Here is a 26,036-nt window from a genome sequence, read left to right on the forward strand (position 1 = left end):
ATGAAGGGGATTGAGAATGTATCTGGTTTTACCCCACTCAAGAACAAGATTGGCGGCAGCGGGACCTCCCCAAGTGCGAATGTCCCACTGACAAGCACCATTCGTCACCGACCAGCCTTGCACGTGGATCAAACCAATACGACACGATGCGTTAGGCCGAAAGGCAACTGGCTCGATAACAAGGGGAAAGAGCGGCCACTGGTGCAATATGCACTCATGATTGATGCCGGAAGCACTGGAAGCAGGGTGCATGTCTACAAGGTGGGTTGCGAAGCACAGTATTACCCAGAGCTTCATTCATTTGACATTCGCCTCCTTGCCTTCCAGTTCAACTTTTGTGAAAAGGCGCCAGAACTAGAGGATGAGTTCTTTGACAAGGTGCAAGGGGGACTTTCCAACTTCAAAGACAATCCATCAGGTGCAGCCGACTCGCTTCGGCCACTGCTAGAGAAAGCGTTACAGCGAGTTCCTTTGAGCCTGCGAGCATGCGCACCGATCGCAGTGAAAGCGACTGCAGGTCTGCGCCTCCTGGGACCTCAGCAAAGCGAGGCCATTCTCGCCGAAGTCAGAAACATGCTTGAGAAGGACTATCCGTTCCCCATCGCTGACGGGAAAGACATCAACGGTCGTCGGCAGGGGGTCAAAGGAGTGCAGATCATGGACGGGAAAGAGGAGGGTGTTTATGCCTGGATCACTGTCAACTATCTGCTTAACCGTATCGGCGCTTCACAAGGCGCAATAGGTCGCTCAACAGCAGAACACAGCAGAACAGCAGCAGTGATAGACCTCGGAGGAGCGTCGACGCAGATCGTTTTTGAACCCACATTCAAGACCAACTCGCAGGGCATGTCTCCGGGTAAACATGTCTACGAGCTGAAGGATTTCGGGGCGCGGCCGCTCACACTGTACCAGAACTCGTACCTTGGCTATGGCCTGATGGAAGCGCGCAACTCGATAAACTCGCTCGCCTCTTTCGTGTGGAACCTCTCCCACCCAAATGCGCTGCGCCAAGGGGCACTGGCAGCAAGCGACCCAAGCAGTCTGACAGTGCCGCACCCTTGCTTCGCCAAAGACCGCCAAAAGCCAGTCAACCTCAAGCACGGCGGAGCAGCGGAGACGAAGGTCATCTTCAAAGGCACCGGCGCTGGGTTTGATGCGTGCCGGCGCTTCGTTGAGGTGATGATGGACAAGGATGCGTGAGTGCGCCACAAACGGAAAGGAGCTGGCACATGGGACGGTGGTGCTGACGTTGCCTAGATTTCTTTCCGCAGGGTATGCCAACGCAAGCCATGCTCCTTTGCGGGGGTGTACCAGCCTTCGCTGATGTCCGCCTTTGCCGAAGCGCCGATCGTGGCGCTGTCCTACTTCTACGACCGGCTCGTGCCACTCGGCCTCGAGTCGACGTTCACGGTCGCTGAACTGGCGTCTCTGGCGAAGGACGTGTGCAAGGCGCCGTCAACGTGGGCCACGCGCTTTCCCGCGAGCAAGTACCCGGAAGCGCTGAAGGAGCTGGAAGGCCGCCCAGAGACGTGCCTGGACCTGACATTCATGCACAGCCTGCTCAGCCTCGGGTACGAGCTCGATGACAGTCGCACCGTCACTGTCGCCAAGAAGCTCGCAGACACCGAGCTCGGCTGGGCGCTCGGAGCGCAGTTGGCTGTGCTCGAGGAGGATGGCGTGCTGTGCAAGATGGTGCGGTGATCGCACCTGCCGATCCTTCGTCCACATGCAACATCTCTATATGTACGCTTCGGTGGAACAAGAATGATAGAAGCACGCGGACCAACAAAAGACGATCTGCGGGAAAGCCTCTTGCACACTGTGGACACGTTTATGCTTGCACATAGAGGGCGAAGGGGGCAAGGGATAGTGATACAAAGACAGACCAGAAAGTAGGTGTAGTGTATGCGCCAGCGGCCTACTGATCTTCGGGCGCGAGCTCGAGATCGGGGCCGTAAAGCTTTTGGGTGAAAAAGCTTTGGTCGAACCAGTTGACGCGAACTGACAGGGCAGGGCGGGGCGGGCAAGTCCAAGCGCACATGGCAGAGGAGGGGGAGAAAAGGCACGTGGACGGCAGTCAGTATTTTGCAAGGGAAGGCAGGGACAGACGAAGCGCAACGCAACGCACCATACCCGTCCTCTCCGCCGGACGCGAACGCCTTGCCGAACGGGTGAATGGCAATGGTGTTGATAGGGCCAAAGTGGCCCGGCAGGCGCGCGCACTCCTCCTCGAAGACCTTGTGCCAGAAGCGTGTTTCGAACCGACCTTGGCGCGCCGACGTAGTCGTCACGTTCATCGCATCCTGGCCGCCGCCGACGATGACGAACGGCCGCGACGGGTGGATGGAGGCCGAGTTGAGCGGCGTATCCGTCGGGTACGTCTTGAGCACCTGCAGTGTCTTGGTGTCAATCAGCTGCAGTGGTGATGCAGAGTACATAACGTGGGGGAGGAGCAGGGATGCTTGTCAGCGCTCATCTTTGGCAAGAATGAGAATGGATGCATATAGGAGTGCGCACCTTGGACGATTTGTCCTTTGAGCTGGTCACAAAAAAGGTCCGGTCGGAGCTGAACTGAAGGTCGGAGATGGTGAAGCCGGGGTGTACGTCCTCGCTGACCTCCTCGAGCTCCGAATCGACGCCGGTCTCGGGCTCGTGCTTGTCGTGGTAGTAGCGGGCGACTTTACCGTTCTCGTGGCCAGTGATGATGTACTCGTCCAGCGGGCCGAACGCCGCAACGGTCGGCTTGGGCCCGTAGAAAGTGATGGTGCGCGCCGGCTCGACGCTCTGTTGTGTCGGCGACTCGCGGTTGACGTTGAAGACGCGGATGGCGCCCTGATAGCCGGAGCGCGCCTCGGAGATCAGCAGGATCTGCGTGTCGTCGGTAGACCAGGCGACTCGCTTGATCGCCGTCGGAAACTCCCACGAGTAGAGCTCCTTGCCCGTGGAGACCTCCCACAGCTTGCACGAGTTGTCTGCGGACCCGGTGACAAGAAAGGTCGATGTGCCTGCAAGGAGCGAGAGAGAAGAAGCGACGATTTGGCGTATGAGGTTCAGTGCAGCTACAGAGAGAAGCTGGAGCAGTGCACGACGACTCACTGTCGATGTCGAGGCTCCACACAGTGCCATTGTGTCCCTCGTACGTGCCTAACCGCTCTCCATTGTGGGAGAACCAGGCGTTGACGAGCTTGTCCTTGGACGCCGAGAAGAGCAGGTCACCCTCTTTGTTGAACTTGACCTGGTTCAACGATCGCTCGTGGCCGGAGAGGAGAATAGGACGCTGTCGGGATGCAGAGAGGAGCGCAAGGGCAGAGCAAAGACGGGGAGAGGAAAGGGGTATCGGCATATAGGTTTGGAGCACATCGCCCTTGCGATACGAAGCAGCCGCCAGAGCTCGGGTGCGACTCACCATGATGCTGACACCCCGGGCAAAACTAAGTCTCTCGCTTTCACTTTTCTTCCGCCCTGTTTCGTTGGGTGTCGATGCAATCCCAGCAAGCGAGATCCCCCTGCAGCTGTGTTGATGCGTGCAGAAAAACGATCACCTGAAGGCCAGAGACAGCTGGTGGGACGAAGCGTGGTGCTGCTGGTGCTACTCGATGCCGCTGGTGATAGATAGGATGGATGGTGCAGGTTGAGAAGAAGCAACGACGGCAACCTCGTGCATTGTGTAATGCCGGGCACTGTGCCACTGTGTACTGTGGTGATTGTCCAGAGGGCAGATTTTGATTTTTCGTTGTTGGCGGCTGGCGGCGGGCAATGGTCACCCTGCACACCAGGCAGGAAGCGGGAAAGATGCGCGCAAAGAGTAGGGTTGTGGCAATCCACTTGACGGAATTCGGGCTCACTCGCTGCGCAGCTCTTCTTCAACGCGCACCAAAAAGAGGGGGGCCACCCTGGGCGCCACGCAAGGGAGGAGGGCCCGGCTCTTGGCGTGCTACGTGTTGGACGGCAGACGAAAGGTCTCCCGCCGGTGCTTGGCTCATAGACAAACAGCGGTGCATGTGCCAGGGTGGGGCTTGCTTTCTCTTGATTCTCTCTCCCGCTTGCGCGTCTCGAGTCGAGCCAGGGAGCGAGAGATGGCGATCGCGTGCCGCGCGTCTGAGATGACTTGTTTCTTTTTTGGTAACCGATGAGCCTGCGGGGTGTCGCCTTGAGTCATTTCGTGGCTCTTCGTTGACGTGATCACGCCGTTCTTTCTTTTTGGTTGCAATATCCACACCCATATCCATATCCATATCCATATCCATATCAGTGCGCTCTGAGTCATCCCCATGCATACGCATCCTGGCTGCGCAGAGAATATACCAGAAGCACACTTCAACTGCGCGACCGGCGAGCTGCACGCTGCAGCACCGCGCATCAGATGGCCCCGTCCACCAGCACCACCAGTCCCGCGAGGTAAACTAAATAAATACACCCGGGCGGGTGCTGGCTGCGTGGGCATCCATTGATGGGCCAGCAGCCCGAGCGCAAACGAGCACCTCCCTCGACACGAGCCGCGAGACAGACAACCCTGCAGGGCAGGACGCAACAACAAGGAGCTACCACAAGCCCCCCCATCTCTGGCAGCATAGCGGTGCCGTGTCCAGCGTGACGTGCGAGCAGCGACGCGACATTGCGAGCTGAGCACCTCGTTTGCATGCGCCATACCGCACCCGCTCCCCCTCCTTGGGCTGCCTATCCCACACACACACGCCCTTCACCCTAGACGAAGACCAAATTCCCCTTTGCCTGGCGCTCTCGCTGGCCAGCAGACCGGCTCCATCGACCCACCCGCCACACGGCCCCCCAGTTCCCTGTTCGCCTGCGAGGCAACAAAGCGCTCCAGCAAGCACCATGCCGCAGCACCAAGCGCACCCGCCGCACCGCCAGCTCGCCCACGTCGGCGGCGGCTTGCCGTCCGTGTCTCCTTCCGGCTCAGGCTTCGCGTCGGGCTCGGGCTCTGGCTCGGGCTCCGGCCTCGCCTTCGGCGTGGCGTCGGAGGAGCGCGTCGGCAACGACTACGTCCTCGGCAAGGAGATTGGCAAGGGCAGTTTTGCCGTCGTGCGCAAAGGGTATCGCGTGGTGAGCTCTCTCGTACTTTTCTATCCCCCCCCTCCCTTCTCTTTTCCATCCTACACGGACATTGGGCCTTGGCATGCTGACCACCATCACCCCTCCCAACGCCCGCTTTGGTATGACAGCGCCCGCACCGTACCGCCGTCGCGATCAAAGTTGTGACGCGGTCCAAGCTGACGCCAAAGCTGCTTGAAAACCTCGAGGGCGAGATTGCAATCCTACGCGCCATCTCACACCCAAACATTGTCGAACTGAGTGATTGCATCAAGTCAGACGCGCACATCTACCTCATCATGGCCTTCGCCGCGTGGGGCGACCTCAGCATGTACATCCGCTCCGGCGGCAAGCTCCCCGGCACCAGCGCCGACGATCCGATCTGGAGCAGCAGGGACCTTGGCGCTAGCGTCGTCCGGCAGCAGCAACAGCAACAGCTTACCTCGCCCAGCAGCAGCGGCTACGGTCTACCCTCCAACGGCGGTCTCTCGCCCGCGGCGGCGCTCGCATCGTTGTGGGACGACGTGCGGCAGTTTCAGCACCCATCTGACGGCGGGCTGAACGACCTGGTTGTGCGCTCGTTCTTGTTTCAGCTGTCATCGGCGCTTGAGTTCATGCGCGGCAAGGCGATTGTCCATCGGGACATCAAACCGCAGAACCTATTGTTGCAGCCCGCGGATGCGCGCCCGCTCCTGTCGACCGGCCACCCGCGCGGAATCCCGCAGGTGAAGGTCGCTGACTTTGGCTTTGCGCGGCACCTGCCCTCGGCATCGCTCGCCGAGACGCTATGCGGCTCGCCGCTGTACATGGCGCCCGAGATCCTGCGCTACGAGCGCTACGATGCCAAGGCGGATCTGTGGAGCGTCGGTGCCGTCGTGTACGAGATGTGCGTTGGCAAGCCGCCGTTCCGCGCGGCAAACCACGTCGAGCTGCTCGCGCGCATCGACAAGGGCGAAGACCGCATCCGCTTCCCTGACGAGCGCTCTGAGGGCAGCCTTGCGCGCGAGGATACCCGCCGTCGCCAAGAGGGCCTCGCGTCCTTGCTCAGGCCGCACCGCGTCCCGGAAGACGTCAAGGCGCTCATTCGCTCCCTCCTCCGCCGCAAGGCCGTCGAGCGCGCAAGCTTCGACGACCTTTTTTGCTCCGATGTCGTTGCGAGCGGCAGTGGGCCTGCGCTCGCGCGCGCCATCAGGGCCCAGCAGCAGCAGCAACGCGATGTCAAGAGTGATGACGCCGGCAAGAACCTTAGCGGTGCTGTGAAATCGGAGACGGACATGTACACGAACACGCACACCGACAAGGCGACCGCTGCGCAGGCTGCTGGGCCTCCCACTCCCGCCGCGGCAACTGCCACGCAACAGACGGCCGTAACAGCAGCGCCCACGCACCCGCGCTACATGAAAGACCAGGTCCGCACACCGCAGCTAATAGCCGGCGGCGACACCGTTACCGCTGCCGGCGCCTCTTCCTACTCGCACTCTCAACAGCAGCAGCAGCAGGATCGACAATCTGAAGCCACCACAAGCGCACGAGCCGCCGGCTCTCCTCTTGCTGTTGGCGCGTCCGCTCCGCCGCCGCCACCAGTCTTTACGCCTGCACCACCGGGCGGGTTCGACCTAACGCAGACACAGACGCCAACAACACCGCGACCAGCTGCAGCAGCACAAACCCACATGCCGCTGCCGCTACCACATACGCCCGCAGCCGGAACTACAGGAGCCGAAACTGCTGCCGCACCTGCGCGGCCGACGTGGGGCTTTGCTCCCAAGTACATCGTCGCTGCTCCGCTCGTTGCGACTGCTGCACAAGCTCCTGCCCCTCCGCGCAGTGGCAGTGCCGCACCAGCACCAGCGCTAACTGCATCTGCAGCACTACAGCAGGAACGAATGCACAATCCGCGCTCTGCACCCGCAAACGTCACGTTGCCCGCTGTGTCACCGTCTCGTCGGTCCACTTCCGCGTCCACGTCCACATCCATTTCACTGCCACCAGCGCCAGCATCAGCGCCAGTGCCAGTAGCGGTTGCGATAAACGTGCCGCGTGGCGCCTTCGATCGCCGCACGCCCTCGTCCTCATCTGCGGCGCCTGCTGGTGCCGCTGCTGGGGGGTCGTCTTTTCATGCCCAACAGCATCAGCAGCAACGTTCACCGCACCCTCGCCAGACTGCACTACCGACGGGCGAGAGCCCGAGCCCAAGCGCTGGTCCCGGTCCTACTTCCAGTCCAGTTGCAATGAACTACAGCCCCAGCTCTGCAATGAATACACCGCGCATACGCAGCACGCGACAAGCGCCGTCACTGGAAGGTGGCATTAGTGTGCGAGGTGGCGGTGCGGGAGAGGAAGAGCCTTCCAGCTTGGAGGACAACACCGTCGCAACGCCTGGCTCGTCGAACATACACCTGCTCGTCGGTGTTGCGGGCCTGGATGACGGAGTGCCTTCGTCAGGCTCGCGCCGCGGCAGTGCGGCAGGCGGTGGGACAGGAGCGGCGGGAAGCGGGGGCAGCGGCAGTGGCAGTGCCAGCGGCAGCTTGCTCGGCGGCGAGTACGCCATCGTTGAGAAGCGCAACGTCGAAATCAATGCGCTGGCAGATGAGCTGGGCCTCGCCACGTCGCCGCTGCAAAAGTTCACCGCACCGCTGCACCGCAGACCATCGCGCCTGTCCAAGTTAAGCGGCGCAACTGTATCGGCAGCTGCGGCTGGCCTCACCGCCGCAGGCGGTAGCCTGGGCCGATCAAGCGCGCTTGCGCTCGGCCTCGCGCCTATTACGGCCCGGGAGCCTACAGACTTCTCCTCTACTTCACGCGAGGAGCCACCCCAACAACAGCACAATTGTGGCAGTGGCGGCGGCACCTCGACACCAGGGTCCGACTCATCACCCAGCCCCTATTCCCACCCATGGCCGATTCCTTCTGCGCCCTTCGCCATCCCGCCCGGCCAGCGTCCCGCCTCTTTCAATCGCCGCGCCTCCCTGTCAAGCTCCGGCTCGCCCTCGCCGCGCCTGCGTAATCAAAGCTTGCCGCAGTCCAGTGCTCCATCGCCAGGTTCGCTGGCGTTGCGTGCGCCCATCGGGATGCCTTCCGGTCAGGAAGACAGCAATGCTGCTGGCGTCGTCGGCGGCGGTTCTGCATCCGGGTCCGGGTCACCAGGCAACGACGCTGCGCTCGCAGGACCCTCGTCCCTTTCTGCTTCTCCCACGCCCTCGCCGTATCGCGCGCCGCCCGGTACATGGACGGGATATATAGGGCCAACAGTCGGCTCAGCAACCAGCAGCGCACTGTCGCGCGCCATCAGCATGGCCAGTGTCAGACTGTTCGGTGTGCCGTCTGGCATGACCCTGCGCAACGCCGCGTCGCTCGTGCGCTCGCGCAGTTTCCGGCGCCTCGCCACAGGCTCACCGCGCATCGGCAGCGATCACGGCAGCGGCAGCGTGCCGGATGCCGCTGAGATGCGCCTGCTGAACCAGCTCGAGGATCTGGGTCAAAAGTCATTTGTGCTCGCCGAGTTTGCGGACTCAAAGCTCGCGCAACACTTCCCAACTGGTCCACATCAACTCAACGCTCCCACCGAGCACGATCCTGCTGCGGCGTTCGTCGGCTCACTCGGCCGCGCAGATGGCATTCGTTCAGCACGGTCCTCGCTGCGTATGAATCGACGCACATCTTCGTCCTCCGTGCATTCAGGCTCAAGTCCTGGCGCAGAATCGCCGTCTCCAACTTCGGTGGCAGAAACGGCTGCTGCTGAAGCGCTCGTGCTGTACGCAAAGAGTTTGACGTACCTTCAGCGTGGCATCGACATGACGCGGGAATTCTTGGACGCCCGCACCCAGAATGGCTGGCGCAATAGTCCCAGCCTCGAAATCAATGAGAGTGAGTTTTGCCGGGTTTCTGCACGTGGAAACTTTTACACACTGAGCTTACAACCATCAATACCCTTCATGAACGGCAGCCGTCCAATGGCTACGTGCACGCTTCAATGAGACCTACGAAAAGGCTGATTTCGCACGCGCCCGCTGTGGCGAGATGCCTCCCTCAGCGCAATTCATTGACAAGCTCATCTTTGACAAGGCTCTAGAGATTGCACGCGCAGCTGCTGTCGATGAGCTGGAAAACAACCGCGAAGGCGTAGCGTGGGATTCCGCGCGCTGCCTTCTTGCGTATGAGACCGCGTCGTCGATGCTTCTAGCCCTTCTAGATCCGGGCGAAGAAGGCATGTCTCTCTCTCAGAATTCGATCGCCACTATCGAGAAATGTGAGTAGCAAGCCTTGTATCGCTGGCGCAGTCGTTCTGCTTTGAGAATTTGGCTAACGCATACTTCCCCCTCTTTCATCTACAGTCTCACGCTCAATCTCTAAGCGACTGAAAGCACTTCAGGATCGCATCGACCCTTCTTCTTCAGTCTGAGCCACTCCATTCACCGCTCATCCCTCTTGGGCCTCCTTTTCCGTCACGTCCCATAACGTCTCCGGTTGTAATTCACGAACGTCCAGGCACATTATTCTACAGATCCTCGCAATAGCCGCAACGTCCCCCCCCCCACCACCCCCAGTTGTACACACACAAGAGACACATTTCGTTCTTGCCTCAACTTCAGCAAATGTACCGCATTCATGCAGAGAGAATTTACATGCTAGCTTTTACCATTGATTGCAAGGGCGCGAGCTTTCTTTGCGCTGATCCCTTGTATTGTCTCGGACGGTGCAGCCTTCGTCTGCGATGGCGATGTCAAATTGACCTCGGGGAAGAGGCGTTGAATGATTGGTCGTCCAAGCGCTCGCAGTGTGCGTGTGACGATGCCTTGCTCGAGCCTTGCAATGTCGTTCCTGATCTCGCGCGGTGCCCGATTCGCCTCAGCTGCACGTTTGCGCGAGATGGCAGCAACTGTGAGGAATCGATCCTCTTGCAAACGCGGATGCAGCTGTACGCGCTGGATCCAAGGTGCGAGCAGAGCTTCCACCCACTGTGCAACGGTAATGTAACCTTGGTCGAGTGCGGTTGCTGCAATGTATGCCTCCATGTGATCCGCTTTAACACTATGAGATAGCGGTAGCAAGGTCGGCGGGCCACGAGGTCGCAAACGGCTGGCCTTCGAATCTTCTAAATTAGTCGCACTTATTTCTGACGCCTGAGCAGTATTAGAGGGCGATGGTGATAATTCTGACGGGGACGATGAAAGGCGCTGGATCATCCAGCCTCGTTCCCAGCTCTCACCCGCGCAGTCTTGTCGTAAGCTGTCCAGATTGCAGACGTCGTAGAGATGGCCCAGCAAGTCGTTCGAGACGAGGTGATTCTTGATGGAGATGACGCCTTCGTTGCTCAGATCTGGAAACTTGCGATAGATCATCGAGCGAGTGATTGCTTCCAGAACGCCGTCGCCAAGGTACTCCAGCCGCTATGCAGCATAGAGTTAGCAAGCGGATATGACATTCATTTGTCTTTTAGCTAGCACTCACCTTGTTCGTCTCGAATCCGAAAGAATCATCTGCCTCCCTTGCCTCTTTGCCACACTCAGTTCTCCGCCCCATCGGCCCGTACGCTGCATCGTACTGCCATCGATTGACGCCGAGTGCTAGGCTCCGTAGCTTTTCATCCTTGATGCGCGGCGTCGGTGGCGGGTAGTGCTTTGGAAACCGTAATGGCAGATGCTCGAATAGAAGCCAATTGGATCCGCCCACTGCTGCCCAGTCTCGTGAGGATTCATCCTGCACGCTGTTTCGATCAGAGGCAGCCTGTCCCACGGCTGCTGCTTGCCACGTTGCACGTTCTGCGCGAGACGGGAAAGCTGTCCCGCTGCTTGCTGATCCGTTGCGACTACAACTATGATCCGTGGCAGAGTCTTCGTTGTTAGATGAGGATCTCAGGTTGACACTGCTATCGGCACTGCTATTGGCGTTTCTATTGCCTTCGGCTTGGCCACCCGCTGTGCTCGTCTCCTTTGCCTTGGCTCTTGACTTTGCTTTTGAAGCAGTGCTGGATCGCTTCCCTCTCGATCGAGGCAATTTTCGAGTGGACTGAGATTTTTCCCTTGTAAGGAGTCTAGACGGTGCAGTGGCGGGCCAAGCGCTGTAGAGCAGCTGTCTTCTTGCTGCCGGGTAAGCGACGAGCATGCTTCTGCAGATTAAGCACAGTGAGGACATGTCGAAGCATCGAATGACAACGTCCGCACCGTCGCAAGCAGCCGTCTGCTGTCTGTGAAAGAAGTTTTCCCTCTTGCAAGATCCTCGCCTAGTGGCTTGCCAACGATTGGCTTGCGCTGTGAGCTTCCATGTTGAGTGATTCACTTGGTTGCTTTGAGCATTTGTGCAACAGAAAGTGCACGCTGCTGAGGTGACGCCATAGGCGGCCAGGGGCGTAGAGAGGCAAGGCAAGACTCCAGAATGAAGCCAAAAGTGAACATTCGGCTTCAGAGCAAACCCGGTCTTGGCCTCTTGAACTGATAGACTTTTACTTCAAGAACAAGTCCCAACTTCATCGATTGCTACATCTTCCTAATCAAATATTAAGCCCGGAATCTCGTCGATTGGCCAAAGCTCGGACGGATCGACTGTGAGAACCGCAGGGTGCAAACTCGCTTAAGGCACCACAGCTGCTGAGCTTGCGCTTTCCATTCAGAGACCGCTAAAGAGCATCAGCCTTTGACCTAGGGCTTTTAGGCACCATCATGGCCGTTAGCGCACCTCGCGCTAGCATGTTGCATCATAGCGTCGTCAATGCTGCCCTTCAGCTAAGAAGAGCGGCTATATGGCGCATGGCCAGCCCAGAAAAGCAGCAAGGTGGACTTTCGCATGGGCGCCGCATCCAAGAATCGACACGGCTCCTTTCGACTTCGGGCCTCAAAGCGCAGTCGCCATCATCGTCATCACCCTCGTCATCAAGTGCAGAAAAGATTCCCTCAAAGCATCGGCTCTTCTATCGCGAACTCCTCCCGCCGATCTTCAAGGTCCTGGCGTACAGCACGGCCGTCTACTTTTCGCTACACCTGGCTTGGACGCTGCTCGACCGCGACGAACAACGGGCTGCGCAAGCTAAAGAGATTCAAGGGCTTGAAGAGGAGGCAAGGGCTGCCGCTGCAAACGTCAAACGAACTCTAGAGAGCAAGGGAGAACAAGCGAAGGAGCAGAGCAAGAGCAAGAGCTGGTGGAACAAGCTCACGGGGCGGTAGCAAACCAGGCGAACGCACGGCACAGTCTACGAACTGACAGCTCCTTCGCAATATCTACATTTCTATTCTTTTTCTGGCAGCTTCTGTCACAATCCTGGGGAAATCAGCTCTATGCTTTTCCAGTCGAGCCAAAAAGGTCGAAGAACCGCTTCACGTTTTTCTCGAACACCTGCATGCCCAACTCGTACACGTCGGGCAACGCAGTCTGCTTCGGTATCTCTTGCGCCCAGACGTTGAGCTGTGGATTTCTGGTCCATGAGTTCACGTTGATCTTGACGGTGCCGCGCTTGATGCAGTCTGTAAAGAGATGGTCGGGAAGGTCGTCCGTACCGTGGAGGACTAAGTGTGCATTTGAAGGAGTCTTGTAGCCAACAGCTTTGTCCAATTCTGAGAGGAGGTCAAGCTTGAAGAATGCGACCGGATCCGAGGGGTAGTTGCCGTGCATGTTGCCCACTGTGCGGCACCAGTCATAACCAGGGAGTCCAGATCGTTAGCAACTGGGAAAGAGAGCGGTGATTCATAAGGCCGCATACCACATGGGGCCAGCATTGAAGCCTGCAATTCCGAGAGGAAGTGCTTCGCTAATGGCACAGACAAAAAACCAGCAATGATTGAGCACACGTATCATGTAATTCATTTCGACCCTCACTCACCTTTCTCGGGCTTAGTGAGGATGGCTTCATCAGCGGTCTTGATGCCACCCTCTCCACCGCTAAGACGGCCAAGCTCAACCTCCACAGCGATACCGAGCGAAACAGCTTTGTCGACAAATGGCTTTGCCTGCTTGATGCTGCTCTCGTCATTATCAGCATGGCTTGCGTCAATCATGATTGAGTCGACCTTGATGTGTTGCTTCTCAGCGAGCTCCTCCAATATCCATTTGATGTCTTCATCCTCCTGCGCATGGTCGACGTGCACGCTGATCGGCACGCTCGCAGCATGCGCTGCATCGATGCAGTACTTGACGAAAAGCGGGCCGAATTGGCGCATGGTGATGGGGAAGAGCTGAAGGATTGCGGGCGAGCGTGCCGACTCACATGCACGCACGAGCGCTACGACTGACTGAATGTCGTATACGCACTGGGCGATCACGCCGTAGCCGCCCTCCTCGGCTGCAGCGAGGATCTGCAGGGTCAGGTTGTTCTTTTTGAGGGCTTCCATGGTGGAGGATTGCTTCGGCCTGTTTCCTCTCTGGGGGGACAAGCTGCACGTGTGGAAGCAGGAGCTCATTTGACAGCAGATGCTTGTTCGTCGCTATTTATATAACCCGACAGCACTATCTGCCAAAGCGAAAGCCAATCCGACGTGGTGTCCACCCCATGTCTCTGTAGCCGGGGATGCGACTGACTCGCTCAGTTGCTCTTGGCGAAACGCCACCACTTGCGGGGACACCCCGTGGGGGTGGGGGGTGGGGGATAAAGGAACGCCTCATTCTCCCGCGGCAAAACACGTCCACCTCCCATCACTTGCTCATCAAGTGTGTGTATATATATATATATATATATACGCATATGATGCCTCACTGGTGCCCTCTGCTACCTGAGCATAGTATGTTCATGACTTGCATTCTCTTCCTTTAAAAGGCAATACCCTGTCAAGGTGGTCACAACCACTGTACTTTGACTTCTGGATGGCGAATTGCCTACCCTCTGAATGCAAGAATGTCACGAACAGAGACGATTCTCATCACCGGAGCGGGGGGCTGGCTCGGCTCACTGCTCGGGCCCGCAATAGCATCCCTCGAGCCGGAGAAGTGCTTCAAGTTCATTCTAGCTGACGTTCACGAACCCAAACATCCCGTATTTCCCTTAACCGACACTGAAGAGACACAATATGGATGCATCTGTGTCAAGGCGGACTTGACCAGTGAAGATGAAGTCGAAAGACTCTTCCAGACAGAAATGGGCCGACCAGATGGTGAGCAAAAGCAGTCCCCCCTTCTATCAGCACGGTCTGACGGTTGTAGCTCGCATTTGCAGCTGTATTCGCAATGCACGGCGTCATGAGTCTTGGCTCAGAGGATGAGGACGCTTTGTCGGACACAAGCTAAGCTTGCTGAGACTGACATGCCTGGTTTCGGCCGGAAAAAAATTGGGACCTCGGCTTCTCGGTTAATTTCGACTCACATCGATCGCTTCTGAACAAAGCACGCAAGTACAAATACTCCCATCCGTCTGCATCCGGCGTCCTTCAGCCGATTCGCTACGTTTATGTATCTGCAACCGCAGTCTACGGTCAGCCCTTGCCGGAGGTCGTGCTGCCCATGACTGCCTGCTTTCCCTTCGGTGCATACGGCACTGCTAAGTTCATGTGCGAACAGCTAGTCACCGAATACTCGCGAAAAGGTTGGATCGACGGTATCAGCGTGCGCCCTCCCACGGTCGTTGTGAGGCCTGGGCCTCCAAGTCGCGCATCGAGCGCGTTCGTCAGCGGAATCATCCGCGAGCCATTGCACGGGCAACAGGCGATCTGCCCGGTTGGTTCTGGTATGGATGACACAGAAACGCTGAAGGGTACCAGGGTTTGGGTCGCGAGTTCAGGTATCACCGTGAGGAATATTGCGCGTGCGATGAAGGTCGACACTAGCAACATGAATGCGCATTCAAGGGCGGTCGAGCTACCCGGCTTCACCATCAGCCTCTTTGAGCAGATTGAAGCGCTACGACAAGTAGCAGGGCATGAGTAAGTTCCTACTTTCACATTGCCACCCCGGGCGCAGCAAAGGGTGCTAAGCAGTGCTATGCTTTCACAGAGCCGTCAGTCGCATACGGTTCGAGCCGGACGAGACTTGCCGGCGGCTAGTGACATCTTGGCCAGCGTCATTCGACAATTCATACGCTCTCTCAATGGGATTCGAGGTGGACACGGAAGGGTTCATCGGCTGCATAATGGAGTACAAAGCTCAATACGTTGCGTGATGGTCGCAAAGCTCCTTATGATTGGAACATTTGTGCATCACTGTCAAATGCATGCTCGCACTCTGTCTTATGGGTCACTCCTCGTCACACCTTAGCTCTGAACCCCGTCGATCCCCATCTTCTTCCAATACTTTTCTCTGAGGCTGAGCGCCATTTGAATGGCGATCCAACTACTGAACGAGCTGGGCAGCCAATCGGCGATGGCTTGCGACCACCGCTGCGGGCCCCAGGGGTATATGAACGGAGCCGGGCGCGGTGTCCACCATGTTGAGCGAAGGGAAGTGATCGCTGCACGCACCCATGCTTCCGACGTGGGAACCATGATCCCTGGCTCGCCTTCGTGCATGCCCGAGACAACTTGGCCTGGCGCCATGCACACTACATCCACTTTCTGCTTTTCTGCCCACATTTCGTTGTACAGCGAGCGGCTGAACGAAACGTCAAACCCTTTGGTGCCGCAATAGGGAGAGAGACTATAGGCGAGAGTCCAAAGTGTAAGTGCGCGAACAAGCAGTCAATATCGATCAGAATCGAAACGCACTACGGTGGAGGATTGGTCCATGCCATGCTGGTGATGGTGACGAGTAAGCTTGGCTGGTGCTGCTTGAGTTTCCCAAGAGTCAAACGCGTGACTTCTGCTGGAAACATTGAGTTCGCAATGATGATACTTGCAACGTCTTCTCTGGTTTCCGTCTCGAATCGCGGGTACGAGACCGAGTTGATACCGAGATTGTTTACGACAATCGTCAAACGTACACTTGAATCGTTCATGAGCGCCGTCAGACCTTGAGTGAGGGGTTCATTGGGCCAGATAGTCGCTTCCGTGACGAGCAATTTGACGTCGACCCCCTTTGATGCCGGCCTGGACAGGATCTCCTTTTTGACGACTTCCAGTTTTGAGCGATTTCGCCCTTGAATGATCACATTGAAGCCAAGACCTGCGAGCTGATACGCCCACTCCTCACCCATGCCACCCGTGCTCCCGGTGACAAGCGCATAAGGTGCACCAGACGAGCGCGATGACGTGGTAGAACCATTGGCGTGCAGATAGCGTTGCAGAGGGTGCGACATAGCGTGGTCGACGATTCTACGCTGAAACAAGTGTCTAAGAGGGCCAAATGGCAAGCTTACTCCAGGAAACCTAACAAAGCATACTCTTCTTCACGATCCGTGAAGCTTTAATGTCGAGTCCCCCAGTCCCAATCTATGACCTGCCCTTCCAACAATCAGGCTTACACGCTTTCTGCGCTGGACCCTCTTCACTATCGGAAACAGTTGACCAGCTCGCGTCTAGAGTCGAACCACATTTTGAATGTGCAACTGTAAGTTCGAAATTGGGTGATCGACGATTCAAACCCACCAGAATTCGGTACGTCCGAAGCAAGAAGGTACCAAATGCCGGCCAGCAAAAACACATGAGAATGGGGACCCTCTGCCGTCAATTACTGTTGGTCCAGTCATCAGTCCGGCCACTCATGTCATTCGGGACTCTCGAGTCCGTACCCGTTCGTAGCCAAGCTCGCACAGGTGCAAGCCGCACTCTTGGTTCAAAGGTCTTGAATAGGCCTGGGATTGCTTGCGACAGGAGGTCGAAACACATGCGAGGTACGCCAGCCACCTTGGTCTCTTAAATTGCACGCTGAGAATGAGCGAGATGGCGTCCAAAATTTGGTCTTACCTCAGCATCAAGTCGACATTGCCGCCGCCTCCACGACCATCTCTGACGTCTGCTCTCGAGCGCCTACAGGCGGCCATGCATTGGAAAGCCAGACGAACGCCTACCTCAGTAGCAGATCACTTTTTAGACGGACAAATCAAGGCTAGCCATGTCGCGTCACCGCAACTAACTCTCCTCGTCGCCAGCATCGCTTTCGCAGTGTTTCTCTTTTGGCTCCTCTTTGTACCACCCAAGCGGCTGCACCACAGCATCAACAATGTGCCAATCTTGCCTTGCAGATTTCCTGGCCTTGGTGCTGTTGGCTTCTTTGGAAACCGCTATACTTTGTGAGTTAGCAGGGCGAGATGATCCAAGGTCTCTCAGAATTTGTCTCTGATCGGATTGTTCTTCGCAGCCTGAACAAAATGGTCACGAAAGATCCAGCACGACCGCATGAAGGCATCGCAAAGTTCAACCTCTTCGGGCACATCGTATACCACGTCGGGTCGAATGACGAAGCGACAATGCGAGCCATCGCCCAAAATCCGGACCTCAGCTTCTCTCAAGGAAACTCTCTGCTCTTTGCTGGCATCCAGGGCGCAGGTCAAAAAGGACTAGACGATGGCGGCGAAATGGATGCAGAGGAGAGGAAGGAAATGAGGGACTTGGCAAAAGCAATCAGCCCGCGACGTCTGGCAGATATCACGCCTGTGCTCGCGAGCGATGCGGTGAAGGCTTTTGACGAATGGATCGCGCGGTCGCCCAAGTCTCCAACCACCCGCGCAGCTTTGATTGATCTGCAACAAACCTATTACCCCCTCATTTTTCAATTTAGCGTGCGGATGATGGGACTATCCGAGTATGCCTCCGCTCCCGCTGAGTTAAGCAAGCTCATGTGGGCATTCTGGCTGACGCAACGAAATGCCGGCTTCTGGACGACATTGGTTCCATGGCTGCCTCAGCCGCAGCTGATCAAACGCCTCGTGGGCGCAGCAACACTGTGGATCATGGTTCGCGCGTCTGTCAAGAAGCGCATCGAAGAGGGCCGGCGCGAAGATGACTACGCGCAAACATTGATCGATGAGGGACATTCGCCCGGCAAGATCAGCCGTTTTGTCATCGGTGGATTGATTGCTGGCATTCTCAACACCATCGGTACAGGCGCATATGTTCTTGCCTGGATTGGAGCAGATGCAAAACTGAAGAAGGTGGTTAGGGATGAAATCGAGGATCTGTGCAAGAAAAGCGCCGAGAAACGCGGGGAGGTGTATGAGGAGCTCACTAATGAGGAGCGGCTCACGCGCGTCACGCTCGAAGAGTGGGAGTCAGGCTTGGAAACGCTCATGCTCTGCTTCAGGGAAAGCATTCGCTTCTTGTTGACCAACAGCATCAATCGCTACTACCCTGGTCCGCGCAGAGACACCAAGGGCAACGTCAGGCCACGTCTCAAGCTGCTGGGTCATGAGATCGAGGACAATGCCTATGTCGTCTACTCGCCTTCGTCCAATTTGCACAGCGCCGATGCTTTCTCAGATCCGTGGAGATTCGACCCGTTCAGATACAAGCGAGGCGAGGGCCAGACCGAGTACACCATGGTCGGCTGGGGCTTTGGGCATCACCGTGAGTTCATACTTTCAACTTCACCATTCGCGCCGGCTTCTGACCCGCCCTGTGTTCTAGGCTGCACGGGGATACGCTTTGCCAAGCTCGAGACGATTATGGCCACCGCAACCTTTATGCTGTGCAACGACTTTGTCACTGTCAACGACAAAGACGAGCCTTACGGCCCGCAAGAGGTACCGCTCCCCGATTTGAGCCAATTGCATTGGCGCGAGCCGCGGAGACCAATCCGCTTGCGCGTGCATAAACTCAAGTCAGATTGACAAAGGGGGTTGTTCGAAGGTTCCCTGGCACAAGATGGGATATTTATTCTATAGTCAAATAGACGAGAGTGGGTCTGCGCCATGAGTGAAATTATCATTCTTGAAATAGGTGTATGCTTTTGGCGTTCCTCTGTGGTATGTTAGGAGCCCAGCGCAGAGCACATGCTCTTGGCTTGCGGTACATTGTCGTTGTAGGGTACTGGGTAAGCCGGGACCTGGACCTTCTGGCACAGGATGCCAACGTCCATGTTCTTACAGCCGCCGAACTTGACCATGCGGTCGGAGAACTGCTCGGCGATATTGATGTAACCCGCGACACGTTGCTGGAAGAGTCCAACGCAGTCGTGGTCTGATCCGACGTTGTCGTACCGGCTGAGATGCAATGATGATTAGAAGCGTTTGGCAACTGTCGTGGCTGGATACCGGTCCATTCGCGACTTACTAGTTGAATGAGGCAGACACGCCGTTATTTGCGTGGTTCTGCACGCCGCCTTCGGTGATGGCAGCCAGGAAGGCTTGGCGGCCCAGGCCCCTGGCCTTGACACTTGGAACGGTCTGGTGAATGCAGGATGGCGGGATCAGTTCGTATCCGTATAGATTAGCGCGCTGGTTCTGGTAGCACATGATCTCCGAGCTACCGGGACTGATACCTGCCTAGAGTCGGTGCATACCATCTCGGGGCCGCTGGGGGGGGGTCGTCGAATGGAGGTTCGGTTCTGCGAGTCTCACGTTATGATTTGGACATGTCACGATGTACTCATCATCTACCGCTAGAGCAAGTGGGGTACGTGCAGCATTGGGCGGTGGGCAAATTAGAAGCAAATGTGCCGTGGGAAAGCATTCGAATCCTCTATCAAAAGTTTTGCCACTCGCTGTTGGAAGCATCTGCGCAAGTCCCAGTGGGGCTGGCGCTAACCCATTCACCTGTTGGGAATTCGAGCTCGCAGCTCCAGCCTGCATTTCCCTTGGCGACAGCTGCTCACGTAGGATGTTGTTGACGAGGTACGTCTGCGAGGCAGCACGTGCTGTCTGGGCAACGACGAGTGCGCCGACAATGAAGAAGACAAGAGTGAACTGGATGTTGACTAGGCGTGGGCCAGATTGGTGCTTCTCGAGCGATCTCAGTTAAGGCTGGATTGTTAGTGGGAGAGGCCAGATAGATGAGTCTTTCACTTTGATGGCTCTGCTGCTATATCTTCTTCACCTTCCAGGAACGCAGTGGTACAAGTTGTATTCTTTGGATAGGTGAACGATGAAACACAACTGTTGCATTAACCCGAGAACATCGTTTTCTGATTACAGTTAGTAAGCATGGACCAAGGAACTAGTGAACGCATCAGTAGAGTGGTGGAATTATCGTCAGTTCATGGTCGTGGATGTATGTGAGGACAGTACGACAGAAAGGCGAATCATTCCTATGTGGAGACAAAATCTTGCGCACTTGTCTTGAAATTCAACTGGTCCCGTCCTGCTGTCGACTAAAGCTGACTGCCATTTGTGGAAGTAGCAGAGAATAACAACAATCCTCTCACAGCAACAGGAATTGTGATTGTCAAAAGGAATCATGGAGGTCGTTCACACAAGTTGATGTGTACCGTAGATATATCTATATATTCTCTGGCTTCCCTGGACACTGGGGCAGCGGAATCATGTCCTGCATGAGAAAAGGAATTTAGTAGTTAGGTTCTGTTCCTGGCAGCAGGCCACGCAGACTGATGGCACTCCTTGGTCAGGTTGTTACACAATTGTCTGCCGTGGATTTTGTATAACGTTTGGGGCTTGGCTGGTTGAGGTGAAAGCGTGAAGGACATAGTGAAGACGACTAAGCGACTCATGGCACATTGTGAAATTGTAATGAATGGATGTATAAGATAAGGTAAGGTACGGTACGGTACATACATGCACACACCGGTACCGCAACACTTAGTGTAACTAAATACGCGGACAATTGATCGATCGTGATACGCCACCAGCTTACTGGGCCAACAAGCAGCAATGCCGGCGGTGTCGTCGTCAACATAGGTGGGGTTTTGCGGAGCGAATTGGCTGTCATCCTTACCGCCCCGCGCGCCAGCGTGCGCAGACGAAGTTGCAAGTGAGTTGACCGTCAATGTAAGCTGAGAGGTCGCCACCAGCTACAAGGCAAGGCATCGCTATAGCTCTGTGCTCGCTCGGTGAGATGCCGTCGCTTTGCGGCTCGGGGGCCGCGCCGCGACCCACGATGGCCAGAAGCGTGGTGTGGGGTACAAAGTCTAGCTGAGAGCTTTAACCGGTTGGGCATGGAAGAGAAAAGTTTTCCAGCGATGATCAACTCATGCCTAACTGCGTATACTTGCTCAGAGAATCGCTGATGAAAGCGACACATGCTACAGAGATGTGTAGGCATCGTTCAAAGCCGTTACTTCTTGTCATGGGTCGTTACATCTTGCCTGCCATTATGCCAACATGGAAGAAGATCACTCTCATTGTGATGCTAGGAACCCTCGGAGAGAGTCTGAATCTACTGTGACGAGGCGGGAGCATTTCACCCGTCGAGAGTCTGCCGAGTGGAGAGCGTTCGCACCACAGAACCCCGGATTCTGTCGTCCAAGAAAGGGTTGCAATAGAGCCCATCGCGTTTGCTCACACTGACGAACCCCGCAGCGTTTGGCAAGCTCGCAGCAAATCGGTTCTTCCGCTCGGTATCAGGGAGATGGAAACTGAGGTTGCAGGGTGGTTGAGGTGCTGAGCGGATGTCTGAACACCAAGCGAATAATGGCACGCATGCAAGCATGCACGCACGCCCACCCACACGCTATGCTGCATTGCCATCGGATCACTTGCCTGGCTCGTTTTGCTCGCATTCACTACAACGACATTCGACGGCGCTGGGACCATATGTTCACCCCACATGCGGCCTCGAGACTTGCGCACCACCACAATGGCATTCGGTAGATCGAGTGTCCGGTGGGCCGGCGCAGGTGCATATGTAATGGTGGATGAATGGACGCTGCGCATACGACGTGTGAAACTGTGATGTACTGCACTTTGCTGTGCTCAGGGCTAGTCCGTTGCGTCCCTTACTGTCAAAGGGCGAACGAGGTGGAGTCTAGTGGCTGTCCCAAGAGCCCTGCAGGTGCATGCTTTGCACTTTTTCTTGGCTTCGCGCCGCTTCTCGGCTCCTGACCACGCGCTGGCACTTTTAGCCTCGCCTCTGTGCCGGCTGTCCCGGCTGGCTCGTGCCCCACACTGGCCACCCACGCGGACCCAAGACTGCTGGGATGCCATGCAGTCAAGGCAGAGCGGAACGGGACAGCCACCCCCACCCCCCCAAACCCCAAATAGCACCCAGCCAGCAGCCAAAGGAGTTGATAGTGTGGAGATTGCCACCCCCCGAGTCCATCCCATCCATCGGCCCGCCATCATCATCTTCTCCTTCCAACCCACCTGTTTGCCAATCAATTCACCCTGGACCATCTGCTCTTGTCGTCGAACGCCATTGCTTCCGTATCGCACCCCCACCTCCCCCCATCATCGTTGTAGCGGACATTGGCGTGTTCGCATCCTGCCGATTCGACCCACACTCCTGCCCCCACGTTGAACCGCCCGGTCCGCTCGGGAAGTAAGGAGTACATATCGCCTCTGATCTCTTGGTACACCCATCAGCCTCACCCCCTCTTTGTGCAGACCGCAGTCTCGAGCGTAGCAGGTGAGATTTTCCCATCATGACAAACTGCGTTGCCTCCATCGATGCCGGCACCACCTCGGTGCGCTGCATGATCTTCGACGAGACGGCCAAGGTGCTCGCCTCACACCAGCTCGAGTTCGCACAGTACTTCATCCATCCGGGTTGGCACGAGCAGGACGCCCACGAGATTGTCGAGAAGTGCTACCAGTGCATCGAGAGGGCCGTCGCCGACCTTGGCAAGCTCGATGGCGGCAAGTGGAACGTAAAAGTCATCGGCATCACCAACCAGCGCGAGACGACGGTGGTGTGGGACAAGGATACGGGTTTGGCCCTGACCCGCGCGATCGCCTGGCCCGACACGCGCACCGCACACACTGTCCGAGAGCTTGCCAAGAAATCGCCCAAAGGCACTGATGCGGTCAAGGCTGAGACGGGCCTGCCGCTGTCGACGTACTTTGCGGCGGTCAAGTTGCGCTGGATGCTCGACAACTTGCCCGAGGTCAAGAAGGCGCACGATGAAGGCCGCTTGCGCTTCGGAACCATCGACTCGTGGCTGCTGTACAACTTTACCGGCGCCACCGCCGGCCCGGACGGCGGGGTGCACGTGACCGACTCGTCGAACGCATCGCGGACAATGTTCATGGACCTGCGCAAGCAGACATGGGACCAGGCGCTGTGTGACTTTTTTGGCGTCCGCATCGACGTCCTCCCCCGCATCGCTTCGTCTTCTGAGGTGTACGGCCAGATGCGCGGTGGCCCACTCGATGGCGTCGCCATCGGCGGCATCCTCGGCGACCAGATGGCCGCGCTCGTCGGCAACAAGTGCTTCGCTGCCGGCGAGGCCAAGAACACGTACGGCACCGGCGCTTTCCTCTTGTACAATACGGGAACGCACGTTGTCAACAGCGCCAACGGCCTGCTCTCGACCATCGCGTACAAGGCTGGCCCGAATGCGCCAGTGCACTACGCGCTCGAAGGCAGCATCGCCGTCGCCGGCAGCGCTATCAAGTGGGTCCGCGACAGCCTCGGCCTCATCAAGGACGCCAGCGAGATCGGCCCACTCGCCGCGCAGGTTGAAGATGCCGGTGGAGTGTACTTTGTTACCGCATTCAGCGGCCTGTTCTGCCCGTACTGGGACGACAGCGCCGCTGGGACTGTCGTGGTGCGTATGATCACATATTCGCCTTTGTGAATGCTGCATGCTTGCTTGCTGGGTGCTGATGCCCTTTCCACGTTGGGAAACAAAACTCGCAGGGTCTCACGTCATACACGGACCGACGCCACTTCTGCCGCGCGACAATTGAGGCGACGTGCTACCAGACCGAGGCGATCCTCGATGCGATGGCCAAGGACTCGGGGATCCACCTCAAGGCGCTGCAGGTCGACGGGGGTATGACCAACTCGGACGAGGCAATGCAGATCCAGGCCGACATCCTGGGTATCGCCATCGAGCGCCCCGAAATGCGCGAGAGCACGGCGCTCGGCAGCGCCATCATGGCCGGCAGCGCCATCGGCCTCTTCGGTTGGAACGTCAACGAGCCACACACGCTCGACAAGGTCAACCGCGCCGGTAAGCAGCGGTTTGAGCCACGCATCAGTGCGCAAAAGAGGCGCGCCGGCAAAAAAGGCTGGGAGCGCGCTGTGCAGCGCTCCCGCGGCTGGAACGTCAACGAGGACGAGGATGACGGCGGAAAGGAGAACGCGTCCGCGACAGGCGCCGCTAGGGTCGGCGAGAAGGCGGCAATGTAGGCGATGCATTGCAAAGTAGAGCAGACGCCAGGGCAGGTCCTCATGCCAGCAGCGGTCACTTACTCGCATATCCTTTCCATCGTCGCAATCAAGCTCAAGCAGACACCCCTGTAGCATTTTTCAAATTTATGCCTTCATGTCCAAGCAATCGTCAGTTACAGCATCTCATGGTCAGGCTATAGCGCATGATCAGAGGAACATGTATTCCAATGCCTTCGTCGACTTGCTTTGCAAGCGAGAAGAAAGGAGCAGAGCGCCGGTTTGAACACAGGCGCGGAACAGTCTGCTGCCTGCCTCGGGATGATCAGATGTTACGGCTCCGGCTCGTTCGCCACATTGCCCACGCCAGCTTCCAGTCGCGCCCGGCGGCGACGGCTTGCAGCGCCGGGTGGAACGGGTCAAAGTCGTGCTTCTCGAGCTGCTCGAGGTAGTAACGCGCAGGTACCTGTGGACATGTGAGCAGCAGCGGGCGGGCGGCGTTTCAGTTGCGAAAGTTCGTATCTGCGCATAGGTACTGCATAGAATTAGCATGCGCGACGACTCACAGCACCAACTAGCGGGCCAGCCAGCTGCTCCGGCACTGTTCCCCGCCGGAATGAGTCGCGGATCAGCGTCCTGGCCGTAATGAGGTAATCGTTCGCCCTTGTTGCAGTCTCAAACACGGCATCTCTCACGCCCTGCGCTCGCCCGCCATTGCGGTAAACGTCTTCCTCGACAACGCGGTGGGCGAGCAGGTGCTCGTGCGGTAGCATCAACCGTCGCTGCCCGCGCATCATTGACGGGCGGTGCGACGGCGACGGACCGGCTGATGCACTCGCAGTGCTGTCGCCTGGCGAGGCAGTCTGCTGTGGGAGGAAGCCGGCGTGAAAAGGCACAGAGGCGAGCTGCAGCGTCAGACCCGACGCTTTGCCGAGATGCGAGAAGATCTCGTCGGTGCTTCGCGCGTCGTAGCCGAGCAGGTTAAGGGAGAGGTAGTAAAGGCGCGAGGACGTCGCTTCGGCATACTCTTCCATGTCCTCCAGCGTCGGTGGTGTCAGTGGAGCCGCAAGGTCGTCTTCACGTGCACTGATGATCCGTTGGAAATGGTCTTGCACCAATCCGCCCTGCGCGAGGACTGCCGGGTCGTGGATCGCTTCTGCAAGCGCGAGAGCAACAGGGTGCTTTGGTGGGCGTTTCTGAAGGCCCACATTGTCAAACACAGGCCTTCAATCGTTCGAATCAAGTGGAAAAATCGCCCTCACATTGTAGCATCCCCGAATCGCGTCCCTCCACCATCCTATTCGAATGCGGCCCAGTATCTCAGAAGAGACGGTCTCCTTGATCGATGCCAGCTCTGCATTAAAAGCGCGCAGTGCCAGGTAGTGCCGCTGTAGGCGTCTTGGATAAAAGTAGTGCGCCAGGTAGGAAGAGTAGTCTCGCACCGAGACGAACGCTTTCGTCTCTGCCGTTGACGTCACTGCGGCGCCATAATTCGAAGACGGGGATGGAGATGTGCCTTCCGGTCCTCCAGGCGTTGCTGGTGACGCAGCCAAGGTTTTTGAGCTGATTGATCGTTCATAAGGTCTTCGGGCGTGAAGCAGGCAACAACAGCATTCGCTCGCCCGGGTGGGTAAGGGTGCCAGGCGAGACCTGCTCTGTGCAAGCACCGTCGCTCTTGCGGTCGACCAGGCTGTGGTTAACGCGATCGCCATCGCGCTCTCTCTTTTTTTCCTTCGGAGGTTGGAAACTCCGTTGCCGTGAGTCTTGCCGTATTTCCACCTACGGGTGAGGCGCCCAAGGGAAGAGCAATGGCCGAAAACGAATGCCTGACTGTGCAACCACAGTTGGCAAGCACAAGACATCGTTGGGGTTGAGCAAGGAACACAAGAAGATGTCAGTAGTCACCCTTTGACAATATGACGGCATTGTTCAACATTTGATGCTGCTTGTGCATGAAGTAGGGTTGTTCCC

At 57.3% G+C, this 26,036-nt stretch overlaps 12 protein-coding genes across 12 annotated transcripts; 6 read left to right on the forward strand and 6 right to left on the reverse strand.

The window, feature by feature from the left end:
* Nucleotides 1-1,701, forward strand: K437DRAFT_226860 (nucleoside phosphatase GDA1/CD39; the record flags this gene model as incomplete). Its single annotated transcript, XM_013386184.1, has 3 exons — nt 1-261; nt 328-1,196; nt 1,272-1,701. The coding sequence occupies 3 exons, from the start codon at nt 1-3 to the stop codon at nt 1,699-1,701; spliced, it is 1,560 nt and encodes a 519-aa protein (XP_013241638.1).
* A 178-nt stretch (nt 1,702-1,879) lies between these two features.
* On the reverse strand, nt 1,880-3,614 carry K437DRAFT_258337 (putative TIF34-translation initiation factor eIF3, p39 subunit). Its single transcript, XM_013386185.1, has 5 exons — nt 3,407-3,614; nt 3,097-3,277; nt 2,518-3,005; nt 2,129-2,414; nt 1,880-2,001 (listed from the first exon to the last, which is right to left on the reverse strand). Exons 1-5 carry the CDS (start codon nt 3,407-3,409, stop codon nt 1,919-1,921), a joined length of 1,041 nt encoding a protein of 346 aa, XP_013241639.1. The 5' UTR covers nt 3,410-3,614; the 3' UTR covers nt 1,880-1,918.
* A 1,128-nt stretch (nt 3,615-4,742) lies between these two features.
* Nucleotides 4,743-9,567, forward strand: K437DRAFT_178779 (uncharacterized protein). Its single transcript, XM_013386186.1, has 4 exons — nt 4,743-5,064; nt 5,184-8,919; nt 8,999-9,301; nt 9,387-9,567. Exons 1-4 carry the CDS (start codon nt 4,837-4,839, stop codon nt 9,452-9,454), a joined length of 4,335 nt encoding a protein of 1,444 aa, XP_013241640.1. The 5' UTR covers nt 4,743-4,836; the 3' UTR covers nt 9,455-9,567.
* A 78-nt stretch (nt 9,568-9,645) lies between these two features.
* Nucleotides 9,646-11,476, reverse strand: K437DRAFT_295651 (ribonuclease III). The gene is made up of 2 exons (XM_013386187.1): nt 10,504-11,476; nt 9,646-10,442 (listed from the first exon to the last, which is right to left on the reverse strand). The coding sequence occupies exons 1-2, from the start codon at nt 11,185-11,187 to the stop codon at nt 9,681-9,683; spliced, it is 1,446 nt and encodes a 481-aa protein (XP_013241641.1). The 5' UTR covers nt 11,188-11,476; the 3' UTR covers nt 9,646-9,680.
* Nucleotides 11,477-12,702, forward strand: K437DRAFT_258340 (uncharacterized protein). Its single transcript, XM_013386188.1, has 2 exons — nt 11,477-11,596; nt 11,663-12,702. The coding sequence occupies exon 2, from the start codon at nt 11,712-11,714 to the stop codon at nt 12,210-12,212; it is 501 nt and encodes a 166-aa protein (XP_013241642.1). The 5' UTR covers nt 11,477-11,596; nt 11,663-11,711; the 3' UTR covers nt 12,213-12,702.
* K437DRAFT_258342 (aldolase) lies at nt 12,251-13,492 on the reverse strand. The gene is made up of 3 exons (XM_013386189.1): nt 12,866-13,492; nt 12,746-12,793; nt 12,251-12,665 (listed from the first exon to the last, which is right to left on the reverse strand). The coding sequence occupies exons 1-3, from the start codon at nt 13,371-13,373 to the stop codon at nt 12,322-12,324; spliced, it is 900 nt and encodes a 299-aa protein (XP_013241643.1). The 5' UTR covers nt 13,374-13,492; the 3' UTR covers nt 12,251-12,321.
* Nucleotides 13,493-13,873: 381 nt separating this feature from the next.
* K437DRAFT_291414 (NAD(P)-binding protein) lies at nt 13,874-15,199 on the forward strand (the record flags this gene model as incomplete). The annotated part of the gene is made up of 5 exons (XM_013386190.1): nt 13,874-14,011; nt 14,066-14,129; nt 14,192-14,211; nt 14,407-14,894; nt 14,965-15,199. 5 exons carry the CDS (start codon nt 13,874-13,876, stop codon nt 15,128-15,130), a joined length of 876 nt encoding a protein of 291 aa, XP_013241644.1. The 3' UTR covers nt 15,131-15,199.
* Nucleotides 15,200-15,221: 22 nt separating this feature from the next.
* Nucleotides 15,222-16,201, reverse strand: K437DRAFT_269752 (NAD(P)-binding protein; the record flags this gene model as incomplete). Its single annotated transcript, XM_013386191.1, has 2 exons — nt 15,222-15,603; nt 15,672-16,201. The coding sequence occupies 2 exons, from the start codon at nt 16,199-16,201 to the stop codon at nt 15,222-15,224; spliced, it is 912 nt and encodes a 303-aa protein (XP_013241645.1).
* Nucleotides 16,202-16,883: 682 nt separating this feature from the next.
* On the forward strand, nt 16,884-18,670 carry K437DRAFT_226875 (cytochrome P450; the record flags this gene model as incomplete). Its single annotated transcript, XM_013386192.1, has 3 exons — nt 16,884-17,134; nt 17,203-18,407; nt 18,468-18,670. 3 exons carry the CDS (start codon nt 16,884-16,886, stop codon nt 18,668-18,670), a joined length of 1,659 nt encoding a protein of 552 aa, XP_013241646.1.
* Nucleotides 18,671-18,810: 140 nt separating this feature from the next.
* On the reverse strand, nt 18,811-19,294 carry K437DRAFT_269754 (uncharacterized protein; the record flags this gene model as incomplete). The annotated part of the gene is made up of 2 exons (XM_013386193.1): nt 18,811-19,042; nt 19,113-19,294. The coding sequence occupies 2 exons, from the start codon at nt 19,292-19,294 to the stop codon at nt 18,811-18,813; spliced, it is 414 nt and encodes a 137-aa protein (XP_013241647.1).
* Nucleotides 19,295-22,250: 2,956 nt separating this feature from the next.
* K437DRAFT_178913 (putative glycerol kinase) lies at nt 22,251-24,179 on the forward strand. The gene is made up of 2 exons (XM_013386194.1): nt 22,251-23,499; nt 23,592-24,179. Exons 1-2 carry the CDS (start codon nt 22,375-22,377, stop codon nt 24,084-24,086), a joined length of 1,620 nt encoding a protein of 539 aa, XP_013241648.1. The 5' UTR covers nt 22,251-22,374; the 3' UTR covers nt 24,087-24,179.
* Nucleotides 23,957-25,927, reverse strand: K437DRAFT_288568 (uncharacterized protein; the record flags this gene model as incomplete). Its single annotated transcript, XM_013386195.1, has 5 exons — nt 23,957-24,531; nt 24,632-24,847; nt 24,962-25,261; nt 25,328-25,602; nt 25,849-25,927. 5 exons carry the CDS (start codon nt 25,925-25,927, stop codon nt 24,391-24,393), a joined length of 1,011 nt encoding a protein of 336 aa, XP_013241649.1. The 3' UTR covers nt 23,957-24,390.
* Between the last annotated feature and the right edge of the window lie 109 nt (nt 25,928-26,036).

The sequence above is a fragment of the Tilletiaria anomala genome (genome assembly GCF_000711695.1).
Source record: "Tilletiaria anomala UBC 951 chromosome Unknown K437scaffold_82, whole genome shotgun sequence".
NCBI lineage: Eukaryota > Fungi > Basidiomycota > Exobasidiomycetes > Georgefischeriales > Tilletiariaceae > Tilletiaria > Tilletiaria anomala.

Bases quoted from the DNA above. Each gene is read 5' to 3' on its own strand.
- K437DRAFT_258337 (XM_013386185.1), bottom strand. The intron at 3,006-3,096 runs GTGAGTCGTCGT...CGCTCCTTGCAG, and splicing joins GTGGAGCCTCGACATCGACA to GCACATCGACCTTTCTTGTC. The intron at 2,415-2,517 runs GTGCGCACTCCT...TCACCACTGCAG, and splicing joins CAAAGGACAAATCGTCCAAG to CTGATTGACACCAAGACACT.
- K437DRAFT_178779 (XM_013386186.1), top strand. From the start codon at position 4,837: ATGCCGCAGCACCAAGCGCACCCGCCGCACCGCCAGCTCGCCCACGTC. The intron at 5,065-5,183 runs GTGAGCTCTCTC...TTGGTATGACAG, and splicing joins TGCGCAAAGGGTATCGCGTG to CGCCCGCACCGTACCGCCGT. The intron at 8,920-8,998 runs GTGAGTTTTGCC...CATGAACGGCAG, and splicing joins CAGCCTCGAAATCAATGAGA to CCGTCCAATGGCTACGTGCA.
- K437DRAFT_295651 (XM_013386187.1), bottom strand. From the start codon at position 11,187: ATGTCCTCACTGTGCTTAATCTGCAGAAGCATGCTCGTCGCTTACCCG. The intron at 10,443-10,503 runs GTGAGTGCTAGC...TATGCTGCATAG, and splicing joins TCGGATTCGAGACGAACAAG to CGGCTGGAGTACCTTGGCGA.
- K437DRAFT_258340 (XM_013386188.1), top strand. From the start codon at position 11,712: ATGGCCGTTAGCGCACCTCGCGCTAGCATGTTGCATCATAGCGTCGTC.
- K437DRAFT_258342 (XM_013386189.1), bottom strand. From the start codon at position 13,373: ATGGAAGCCCTCAAAAAGAACAACCTGACCCTGCAGATCCTCGCTGCA. The intron at 12,794-12,865 runs GTGAGTGAGGGT...CTGTGCCATTAG, and splicing joins CCTCACTAAGCCCGAGAAAG to CGAAGCACTTCCTCTCGGAA. The intron at 12,666-12,745 runs GTATGCGGCCTT...GGTGCCGCACAG, and splicing joins TTCAATGCTGGCCCCATGTG to TGGGCAACATGCACGGCAAC.
- K437DRAFT_178913 (XM_013386194.1), top strand. From the start codon at position 22,375: ATGACAAACTGCGTTGCCTCCATCGATGCCGGCACCACCTCGGTGCGC. The intron at 23,500-23,591 runs GTGCGTATGATC...CAAAACTCGCAG, and splicing joins GCGCCGCTGGGACTGTCGTG to GGTCTCACGTCATACACGGA.